This window comes from Danio aesculapii, chromosome 21, assembly GCF_903798145.1.
Source record: "Danio aesculapii chromosome 21, fDanAes4.1, whole genome shotgun sequence".
Classification (NCBI taxonomy): Eukaryota; Metazoa; Chordata; class Actinopteri; order Cypriniformes; family Danionidae; genus Danio; species Danio aesculapii.
In genome coordinates, this window is record NC_079455.1 from 21,482,189 (window position 1) to 21,494,203 (window position 12,015).

The 12,015-nt window shown below is 36.4% G+C and overlaps 1 protein-coding gene across 4 annotated transcripts in view; it reads right to left on the reverse strand.

Moving 5' to 3' along the window:
• cadm1a (cell adhesion molecule 1a) overlaps nt 1-12,015 on the reverse strand; it is a 508,053-nt gene that overhangs the window by 81,809 nt on the left and 414,229 nt on the right. For all 4 annotated transcript variants that reach the window (XM_056446059.1, XM_056446061.1, XM_056446060.1 and 1 more), the window contains one exon: nt 7,371-7,467. In XM_056446059.1, the coding sequence (XP_056302034.1) occupies nt 7,371-7,467 (97 nt within the window). The remainder of the gene's footprint in view (nt 1-7,370; nt 7,468-12,015) is intronic.

Genomic DNA, 12,015 nt, shown 5'->3' on the forward strand with positions numbered 1-12,015 from the left:
TTAAACAGATATATTTATTAAAATAGTATTTTACTCACCAAACATATTTCGAAATTTAAAGATAATGCACTTAAATTCATGCAAAATATTGAAAAAAGAAATTACAACCTACAAAATTTCAACTAAATTTTTCGTTGTTTTTTGCTTTTCTTGATCTTTCCTCTTTTTTCAATTTGTATTTAATAGTTTTCTATAATAAATACATTTGAGTGTGCTAGTTTTTGAGCCGTTATCGTAAGTTATTTTGTTAGATAAGCTCCAGATTTGGCTTCAGTGCTGAATAATCTAATGTATATAATATGGCTTCCTATTAAAATATGACTTTTAAAAGATAGATTTGTGAGGGGTGTACTTATATATGCTGAGCACTGTAGATCATCCTACTTTTCAGAAAGTTGATTAGTGACTAACATGACACTGGGCAACAATTCGCAAAATGAATGGATCCTATAGAATTTAGACAGATGTCCTTAATATTCAAGATCTTAAGGCAAAAATGCCCTGTATGAATTTTTGTATATCACAAGCAAATCATTTAATATCACACATGTGCTGTTTTTAACCCAAACAGCACTATAGAGCAAATGTGATACTTATTTATACAGCAGTTCATTAAGTAAGAAGTTAATATTCTGATGTATGCTAGACACAGTTTTGCCAATAAAACATGACCACAGCAGAACTGTCAACACATTCCATGATTTGAAAAAAGTTTGGTAAACCAACAATTCACATGCACATTTATACCCATTTATAAGCTGTTTGAAGGTATCTAATGAATGAATGACTCTATGACTTAATCATATTACTACCATCTACTTTAGTTGCTTATTCAGAGTATTGTTCTATAAAAAATAAACAAATAAATGAAGATTCCGCACGTATAAACCCTCATGTTGTTTAAACCTGTGTAACATTTTTCTTTTTTTTATGGAACATAAAGTAATACTGAACAAGTTTGCTTACCACCATTGACTTTGATTGAATGAACACAAAATATTGAGATGTTAGACAAATTATTTTCTTTTATGTCCCACAGTTTATGTTAAAACTTTTGTAGTCTAGGTATTACTTACGCATATACATTTCTTTCTAAAGCTACTTTCTGCAGTGTCTATTTGAGGGTTTTTTCATTTAACACAGTAACACAGCTATAAATATTCTACAGTGGGTAACTTCTAAACCTAATGCAATCTCTTTAATTATGATAATTTGAATTAATCAACATATCATGTAATTAAACATGACATGTATGGAGTTAATAGAGTAGGTAAGTGCAAGTAAAAAATATCTTGGTGCTTAGATTTAATATGGGCTTGCTCACATTCTTGTTTTCTTTTTGTAGGAGGCTTTGGAAACATAAATCAGTCAAAGCTCGTACATCTTTTCGTGTTACTTATTTAATCCACATGCAAAATGAGAGACATCTCTAAAGCACATTTTAATAATTCAGTAAAGAGTTCTTCGGATCGATTCTGTATACACGATTCTTTGTAGAATTTTTGTAAATGCAGGTGGCAATATTCAAGAGTTAATTTGCTTGTTGAATGAGGCTGTCAATCCCGCAAATCACTGAACTGCGTGAGCAGAATTTGAATAAGCACTAAAAGGTGAACTCGCAATCAAATGTAGCTGCTGTGTGTGTGTGGCCATATACATAATTTTATTTTCCAGCGGACTAAATAGCCATGCACTGCCACTCATGCAGCATCCAGAAAATCAATCTATTGATTTTTTTGTCTGTAATATATGTTACGATGTTAATATTTGCAACATAAACTGAACTGAACTTCAGCAGTGACATTTATACTAAACTGAACTGAATCATTTTTAATTGAACTAGAATCAGCATTCTACCACTCCTCTCATCTCAGCCTACTATACTGGGGTGCTTTTCTGAAAACCATTGTTAGCCAACTAGGGTCGCAAGGTGCGTCGTTACACACATAGTTCGTTGATTTGGTGTTTCCCAAATCTATCGTTCCAACAAACATTCGCAAACTGCGTGGCAAACTTGTACATTTCCAACTATACCTCTAGAGCTGTAGTTAGAAGCATAGTTCCTGGTTGTGTTCTATTCCCAGTCATCCCCCTATACCCTATTCCTTACGAACATTCCAACATTTAAACTTGGAATGATGTAAAAAATTTTAAGTCATCTCTCTTAGGTGTAATTTGCTTTTTAAGTATTTTTACAGTTCAGCTTCATATTGACACTTCCGCTCTATTTGCAATGCACGTTTATACTTTGACCGCAGCCGTGGCTCATGACGAAAGCTATAGGTGAACTATTATTTAAATGTGGAATTTACGTTATGTCTCCAAAGCTTGTGAAAACAAAAAATGTAGTATACGTTAATGATTTTAATTTATAGTAGCTTATTGATCTGGGTCTGTTGGTTAGAATATTTCTGAATGTGTCAAATTGTAAAAATAGACTTAAAAAAAACCCAATATACTACTTATAATAATAATAATAATAATAATGATACTATAATAATAATGATGATGATGATGATAATAATAATTTACCAGTATTATTATTATTATAATTGTTGGGCGACGCAGTGGCGTAGTAGGTAGTGCTGTCGCCTCACAGCAAGAAGGTCGCTGGTTCGAGCCTCGACTGGGTCAGTTGGCGTTTCTGTGTGGAGTTTGCATGTTCTCCCTGCATTCGCGTAGGTTTCCTCCTGGTGCTCCGCTTTCCCCCACAGTCCAAAGACATGCGATACAGGTGAATAGGGTAGGCTAAATTGTCCGTAGTGTATGAGTGTGAATGAGTGTGCATGGATGTGCATGGATTAATAAAGCGACTAAGCCGACAAGAAAATAAATAAATGAACTATTATTATTATCATTAAGTAGGATTTTTTTTTCATTTCCTAATAAATAGCCTACTGTAAATATGCAACCATTAGCCTAACGATTTATATGATTTATTTAATGAATTTTGAATTTAGAATAGAATATTGAATATTCTCAATAATATGTGTAAGGAAACATAGGCGCTATAGGTGCTGTTTACATATATTTTAGTTCATATGGAAAATGAGTGCATGTTTTGATCAAATCTAATATTGTATTTTTTTTTAAATGCGTGTGTGTGTAAAACAATATAAATTGCACAAAAATGTATGGGCTTTTTTCCTCTAAAGAAGGTACTCCACCCCGTTTAGAGTGTTTTATGTTATAACTAACGTGGTTCAAGCTATGGATCTGCAACAAAGCAGCTACAGTTTGGAAAACACTCATCACTATATCGTTCTTTTCCCAATTGATGCATCATACTATGATAGTTCAGCCACGACTTATGTCATTGTTTGGGAAATGCACCCCTGGAATGTTTCACCATCTGAAATATTTTTGTTGTTTTTTTTTATTCTCTTTTAATCATCTGCTTTGACATAATCTACATTTTAAAAGGGCCTAGAAATAAAGCTTAATTAAACCCAATTGAATGCGTGTTTTCTGAAGCTCTACCATTAGAAAATAAAAAAGTTCAGCTGTGGTCAGTAGCACAGATTGTGGCACTGGAGCAATGTCGCAGCCTACGGCACTGGCAAATGAACTACATTTTGGCAAAGTAACAAAAAGAGAAAGGCTGTGATTTTCTCTTGTCTGCCTCAATTAACTGGCACGGCGAGCTATCTCCTTTTGTTCTCTAAACACCTGAGCCGGGCACACAACAGCCTATTCTACTTTCACAGTGATGAGCAGAATGAGCTAAAGCCACTGTGGAAAAATAAAAGAGGCTCTAAACTCTCACAAGTTTCAGTGGCACTGCTGCAGTGTAGTTATTTCCCAAGAGCATCTGAGGAGGCTTTCCCTTGTTGTTCTGGTTTTGTTTCAGTGTTTAAACTTGTTGCTATACTGTTTAAAAGCGGAGAGAGAGAGAGGGAGAAAAATACAAAACAAAAAAACCTTCAGAGCTTTGAAACAAAGGATTGGTTTGCGTTCAATAACAGTTGATCCTCGGCCTCTGAGGATGGCAAAACAACATTTGATGGCGAGCAGCGAGCGGAGAATCCCAAAAAGTCTCAATCCGAGGTTAAATATACATTCGTGGCATGAAGATGCAGACGGTCCTGATATGGAAAGGGAGAAATGACCTAGAAAAAGTGCCTTATTGAGAGGAAGGCATGGGGAAAAACACACAGCGGAGGGGCTGCAGAGAACCTGGCGTGAGGCGGAGAATACAAATGGGATGGCAAGCCAAGCCCTGCACTGTCTGACAGTAATGACTGCAGCCCCTCTCCAAGCTTTAATGAAAATGACTTCCAATTTTCTGCTCACTGTATTGATTGTATTTTCATCTTTATTAAATGAATTCGGGTAGCGTCTCGTCTGCTCGCAGCATTTCAGTTTGGGAATGCTATGGGGCTTGTTGAATGTGAAAACAAGAGAACGGCTCACATTGGACAAACACTGATAACTCACTTTAGGCTAACATGAGGAAAGTGTTTGGATACATTCATGAATGGAAAATGTTTGAATGTCCACTGCATTAATATATATATACTAACAGGGACGTGTGGTCAGGGGAGGCAGTGCTTAACCTGTCATCATTCTCACCTGCCATTATGAGATGTATGCAAATAATAAAATAAAAATTTGTGTACTGATGTGTGCTATAAATGCAATTTCTGTATAATAATAATAATAATTACACTCATTTTTATGATTAAAAATCGCTGTATTTTTGTCAGCGCCAGTGGTGTAGTGGTTAGTGCGTTGACACATGCACTCTGGTGCTCACGGTGACCCGAGTTCAATTCCGCCTCACGGTCCTATGCCGATCCTTCCCCTCTCTCTGCTCTCTATGCCTTCCTGTCAATACTCTCTACTGTCCTATCAATTAAAGGTGAGAAAACCCTGGGGGGGGGGAAAAACACTGTATTTTGCATATCTCCTGTTCAATTACAGAGCTGTGACTCATGTCAGGTTGCGCAATCCCTTGCAAACTGGGTTAAGCGTGCGCCTTTTGCTCACTCAGTGTATGCGTTTTTATGTTTTTATACATTATATACGCTTTTATTATATGTCCTCTCTTTCCATATAATTTGCACGAATTTCTAGTTTATTTCACGAATGTCTATCACTTATTAAGTGTTAGGATCTGACATAAAGCCACATTAAAAAGATTTGTGGTGAGGCAGGCAGTGCGGCATCTTGCATTGTAAACAAAGCAGTGACGAAACACTTGCCCATATGGTCATGCAGTGTGAAAACATCAGTGACAAAACTACTTTGAAAATCATGCAGCCTGAACTCAGCATAAGTTGCATTGGGACTACATTCATTACTCTTCTTTATTCATTACTTAATCCTGAATGCATTTATTTTTAAATAAGCGACTCTGCTAAATTAAATGTCTACATTGCATGCCACAAACTAAACAACTGTCTATATGTGATAAAAAGCCAAAAAATATTGTCCTGCATGTGCACATGATCCAATTTCGCATTGTGTAGCCAAAAATAAATGAAAGCTCGTTCAACAACAGTAAAATGGAGGATGATTAAATGGCTCAAATGCAATTAAGCAATATCGTAAAAAAGTCCTGGAATGCTGCAAATCAGGAGGATAAATGTTTTGTAGTTAAAGCGATAGTTCACCTCCCAAAATTCCTTTATTCCGCTGAACACTAAAGAAGCTATATGAAGACATGAAAACTGGAAATCATTGACAATGACAAGTCAATGGTGAGAGGTTTTCAGCTTTCATCATTTTCTTTTCGGCTTAGTCCCTTTATTAATCAGGAGTCGCCACAGTGGAATGAACCGTCAACTAGGGTTGGGCGATGTCGACCAATTTGGCATCGTACGATGTCTAATGTGAAACATTGCGATGGACGATGACATCGTCATCATAGGTGGCGGTGAATTAATTATTTATAAATAATTAATGAATTAGAACAAATAAACTATTATTTGTAGCCTACCGTTAAAACTTCCTGACCCGCATGGTCTTTGTTTTACCCATAACCAAATCATGAATAAATAAAAGATAAGTTACACATAAATTTCCACCTGTCAATCACTTTTTTAGTGGGACTCTTTCAGCAGAGTGATCTGTGTCTTTATAACGGTGTCGACAAACTTGGTTGGTAAAAAAGGTGCACAACCAACAGCAACCAACCAACAATATCTGAGGTTTTCCCTAAAAGTACTAAGTACAAGTGTGAAAGCGAAAGATTGAAGCAGTGTACTGATGCTGTGACACGTTACCTGATAGATTCAAAAGACTGAAGATTCGTCACACTTCAAAAAAATGATTTCCTTACTTAGATTTTCTTTGCTTGTTTATAGTCCAAATATCTAACAAATCCTAAATCAAGAGGAATTTTCTAGACAAGCAAAACTTATTGTCTTGTTTTAAGAAATAATATGCCAAGATTAAGTGAGTTTTTCCTTAAAACAAGCGAAATAATCTGCCAGTGGGGTAGGCAAAATAATCTTATGCCAAAAAAACAAGATTATTTTGTTTACGCCATTGGCAGATTATTTAGCTTGTTTTAAGGAAAAACTCACTTCATTTTGACTCATTATTTCTGAAAACAACACAATATGTTTGTTGTTCTTGTCTAGAAAATTCTTCTTGATTTAAGAATTTTTAGAAATCTGGACTAGAAAAACGAAAAAATCAAAGTAAGAAAAGCAGTTTTGCAGTGTAGATCGAGACAAGATTAATGAAATATCACGTTTGACAATTACAGTGAGACGAGATCCAGCAGTACATTCTTGATAAACTGTCCGACGTGCTCTGCTCTCTGAGGTTTTGTGCTCAAATCACCCGTTGACTGCCTGGAGCTCAGACAAGTGCATGAAACTGTGTGTGTGTCTGTGTGTGGTCATGTGATGTGCGTTTTCAGCGGTATAGTGTGGACGGAGGGCTGTTCAGAAATGCTAGGTGAAATGCCAGTGTGGATGTGGATCGTTTTCATTCTAAAATGCCTTTTTAATACTCCTGTATGATGTATTAGTGTAAACGAGGCCTAAGAGTGTATTTTTCGCAAGTAGGTTTGCGACGGGGGAGGGGCAGAGAATCGCAATGCCGGCTCAGCATCGTAATGTCTATGACAATGGCATCGTCTATTCACAAAACCCTACCATCAACGTATCTAGCATATGTTATTACGCAGCGAATGCCCTTCCCACAGTTCTGGGAAACCTTTCCAGCTTTCTTTAAAACATATTTCGTGTTCTACAGATGAAAGAAAGTTAAACAAGTGTGGAACAAGTAAAGGGTGGGAAAACTATGACATTGTTTTCAGTTTTGGGTGAACTATCCGTAAGGTCCACGTCGATCAAGATCAGAACAGTTAGCAATATAATCAAAGATGCAACACACAACAAAAAGAAACAACTTACTCAGGTTTGCCTTTAGCCAGGCATGTCAGTTCCAGATTTTCTCCTTCTCTAATGGGGCCCGATGGAAAATCCACCACGATCTGCACCTCAGGTTTATCTGCGGAGGACAAAAGTAAAGCACATCAGCGCTTCGTGCCCCCGGGCGGCATGAAACTTTAAACAGCCTTGGCTTTGTTCAACGCTTATTGGATTGTTCTCAGCCGTTTGATTCCACTCCTCAGCATTACCATTGTTTGATGCCAAATGTGCGCATGCTTTTTTCTATTAACCTTTCGAGTCATTTAAACGTAATCGATACACCCTGATGTTTGCCGTGTATACAGTTGGAAGCCATGACATCACCAATGTCCATATTCAAAGGCGTTCCTCTTGCGCTCTCAGCATTGACCTTTCTGCTCCAGAAGTACTGCCCTTTCTCATATCTATTAAAACGACTGGCTGCTCAATGGGTCTATTCTCCAGTGACTGGCAGCAGGTAACATGCTGGCTTTTTGCACCTTGCGTCAGCCTTGCCTCTCAGCCGTAGCTGCTACATTCAGCATGAAATGTGCACTTCTCCTTGGCGAGTCTCAGTTCTTTTCCAATTCAGCTGGGATTAGACTTCCTGCTGTGTTTGTACAGTGCAGCAGGAGGGGTGACATTCAAACTGACGTCGGACATATAACTAACGCCGAAACACCCAACGCTGCTTGTCTCAATAACATCGGAGGGTAGGAGCCGAGTCTGACGTACTTACCCGTGCAGGCCGGTCACTCACATCACATTTGTATAAACTCCTTGCATAACGGTCTTACACCTGTGTGCCAATTTCTGATGTCTAATAGGATTTTTCGGTCTGTCTGGCAGTCTAATGACATGATGAAACTTAATGGCAAACAGCTTATGTAAGAAAATCACAGAGACATTTAGGACCCTTGGCATTTAATGGACTACACAAGGCTGTCACGGCGCTGCTGCTGCAGATTTTGTAGAATCTGTCTAATATCAGGCAAATACTAAATAGGTTCCTGTTTGTCAGACAGTGATTCTACATATAAGAACATGACAGGTAGAAACAGGAAATGCTAACCTTTGTGTTATACTAAGTGCTAAGTGCATTGCGAAAATGAAAGACACTTCAAAAAAGAGAACACTGAATGGCAAGAAATTGTCACTGGCCTTTCATTAGGCATAATGGATCCAAGAAACATAAGTTAGGTATGCAAAATAAAATAAAATAAAAAAGCAGGAAATAAACAAAGCAACAAATAAATATACAGCCATTGCCAACCCTAATTCTATTGCAAGAAATATAAGGTTACTCTTGACCTTGGCACCTCCATTAACCTACCGTAAAGGGAATATGAAATCAAAATGGACTCTATTGACTTCCTTAAGCATGCTCTTGGTATAACTGTGAATGATTCATCACTCTCAATACAGCATTTTCCTCTGAAGTACTTTTGCTGTCGTCATTTATTCATCTTGATGTCACAGAGTCAAACCTGCATGGCTTTCTTTCATATGTCAAACACCAAGGAAGACACCTTGAAAAACACTTTTTGTTCATGCAACAAGTCAACAGGGTGCAAATGAATGGAACCCGGTGACCTCAGTCAAGTTGCCGTAATTTAAGAAGTCTGTGATGGATTGACTACTCTAAAAAGTTGCTTTGTGCATTTGCAGAAATATTACTCACTTGTGAAACTGTGATGGTTGACACTGGAGTAACCATATGTTATCTTACACGATTGGTATCTGCTGATTTTGACCAACTGAGCCTGGTTTCTCTCAAGGTTTTTTTTCTTCACTTCCGCCTTTAGTGAAGTTTTTTTTCCCTCTCCGCTGTCGCCACTGGCTTGCATGGTTCAGGATCTGTAGAGCTGCGCATCGTTGGATTTGCTCTTCAATATTTGGACTCTCAGTAGTGATTATTAAACCACACTGAACTGAGCTAACTGATCTGAACTAAAACACCACAAACTTAACTACACTGTTCCTATTTACTGTGACCTTTTATGTGAAGCTGCTTTGACACAATCTACATTGTATAAGCGCTATACAAATAAAGGTGAATTGAATTGAATTGAATTGACCAACACAATATTACATTCATTCATTTATTTATTTATTTTCCTTCGGCTTAGTCACTTATTTATCAGGGGTTGCTACAGTGGAACTGATTTTATTTATATTTCTTTTGTATATTTAAATAATAATAATAATAATATTAATATATTTATTATTAATAATAATATTATATAAATATCATTCACAATTTTAACAATTGTACTTATTTATTTTATTACATTTTTTTAATTAATATATTATCATGATAATTATTTTTAATTAATATTATTGTTATTATTGTTTTTCATTCGCTGCAGTATATCACTTGTTTATGTTTGTGTGGCTGCTTTAGAGAGCACACTCTATAAGTTTTGCCGTGTCTACTTATTATAAGCGTCTTTGACCTTAAGCGATCCAGTTCATGGAGTTAATAATGTAGTTGATGTGTCACAATATTTTGATTGTGCCATATTTATTTCTAGTTTAACTCTTTACATTTCTCAATCAGAGAGGTGCTAAAAGTGAGGGAAAGAAAAACCACAACACATTTATTTTCACAATGTTGAGGAGAGAAATACTGACTGGAAATTAAACACATTCCTTACTCTCTGAACCATATTGAGATGAAAATAAAGAACGTCAACAACAACAAAAAAGAAACAAACAAACCAAGAATTTAAAAAAAACATACATAATAATAATATTAATAATAATAATAATAATAATAATAATAATAATAATAATAATAATAATAATAATAATAATAATAATAAATTAACAAATGACACCCAAGTAGGCCATTACAGTTAAATGTAAAATATCACGCAATTTCCTAATACACTCTTAGATAAGTTTGTATCATTCAAAAGCGAGAGGGAAAAAAGACAGATACAGACAGGGTTAAATATGCAAGACAGGATATACAAATCTATTTTTTAAAATAGAACAGAAGAGGTAGTCAAGCTGTTTAGAAATCCTCTGTTTTGCCATTAACTGTATATCTATTTTTTTCTGGCATATTTATTTCTAAGATAAAGCTTGTTCTTATTCTAATCTTTTGTTAGTTCTTTTTTCAAGCAAAATCTGGCAACTCGATTGAATAAAGATCTATTTCATATTGTCTGTTGTCATTGAAAAGAAGAACAACCTCTGTCAAGTAATCTTCAAAACTTTCAAAACAGTTTAATGGAGATTCTGTCTGTTGAAAGGGTTATTATGAAAGATGTATCTCTTCCAGAACAAAAGGTAAGTTGGTAAACAACACTACAATCAACTGAACTCATTGTATTAAAGTGCACCTACAGTATGATGAAAATAATCTTTCGTAAGCTGGTTGGACAGAAGTGTGTGTAGGTATAGTGTGTCCACAGTCATACTGGGGTGATATAAAGACAAAAGTATCTTTTTTGAAATTTCCTAACGTTAAAATAGAATCCATTTCCCTCCCATGTTGAGGCACTGCAACATGATGCAGGAGTGCGGTTTCCCTGCCCACCGAATTGATTGACAGCCAAATATTAACATGTCTTCAAAGTAACACGTATAATCATATCAACAAGACAGGACGTGCGCAAAGCAACTGCAAATAAAAGATCTGTTGAGCTCTCTGTGATCATCAGTCATCTTAAAATATCATCAAGAATAAGTTTTACAAGTTTAAAACTTTTTAAAACAGTGCATGTTCGTAATGTATTACAGCGATTTTAATCAAGCCTGGTTTATACTTCTGCCTTAAGTGATCGGCATGACCCACGGCGTATACCTTGCCCGTTGTCATGCATTTATACTTCTGTGCGCTGTTTGTGTTGCTCTGCAATAATACTTTCAAAATGTTAGCTGACAGTGAGGCTTTTATGTTCTTTTGTGTCGAGTTTCTTCACTGATAATTTGTTTTTTCTGAACTCTACCTTATTGTAGAAGTAGCTCAAACTCGCTCATTTTCGCTCAGATCACCACAGCCGCGTATCAGTACAACTATAAAAGAGGACCCGCTCAATTCCGGTTTGTGGACACTAAATCAGGTTTATTTTGTACATTAACATAACATAATATCCATACAGCAGTGGAGATTAATGTGTATCCTGTCACATTTGCCGTGCAAAAAACTGTGCAAAGTTAAACGCGCGTGCTGTGTGTGTGTCTGTGTGTGCGTGAATGACATTGTGTGTGACTCATCATTGCAACTCCACAACAAATACATCAAATAACCATTGGTAAAGTTCTTAGTATTATAGTAGTAATATTTCTTAGTAATATTTCTCACAAACGTTACGTGAGATCTGCTTCCTTCATGTCTGTCACTGTGCTGTTTATCTGACGCAGCTGAGGCGGAGATTGAGGCACACTCTGACAGGCACGTGGGAACAATGGGCGGGGAGAACTAGCATTAAAGGCACAGACAACAAAAACTGCTACATTGTGTTCTGAGCAGAGAATTCTAATGTTCTGAAAGCTAGAATAAATAATCTGATGGGTGTTTTGAGCTGAAACTTTACAGGCACATTCTGGAGACACAAAAGACTTATCTTAAATCTTGAAAAAGGGGTAAAATAGGTGCCCTTTAGCATCACAGCCTCATTTAATCAATAAAAGTGCT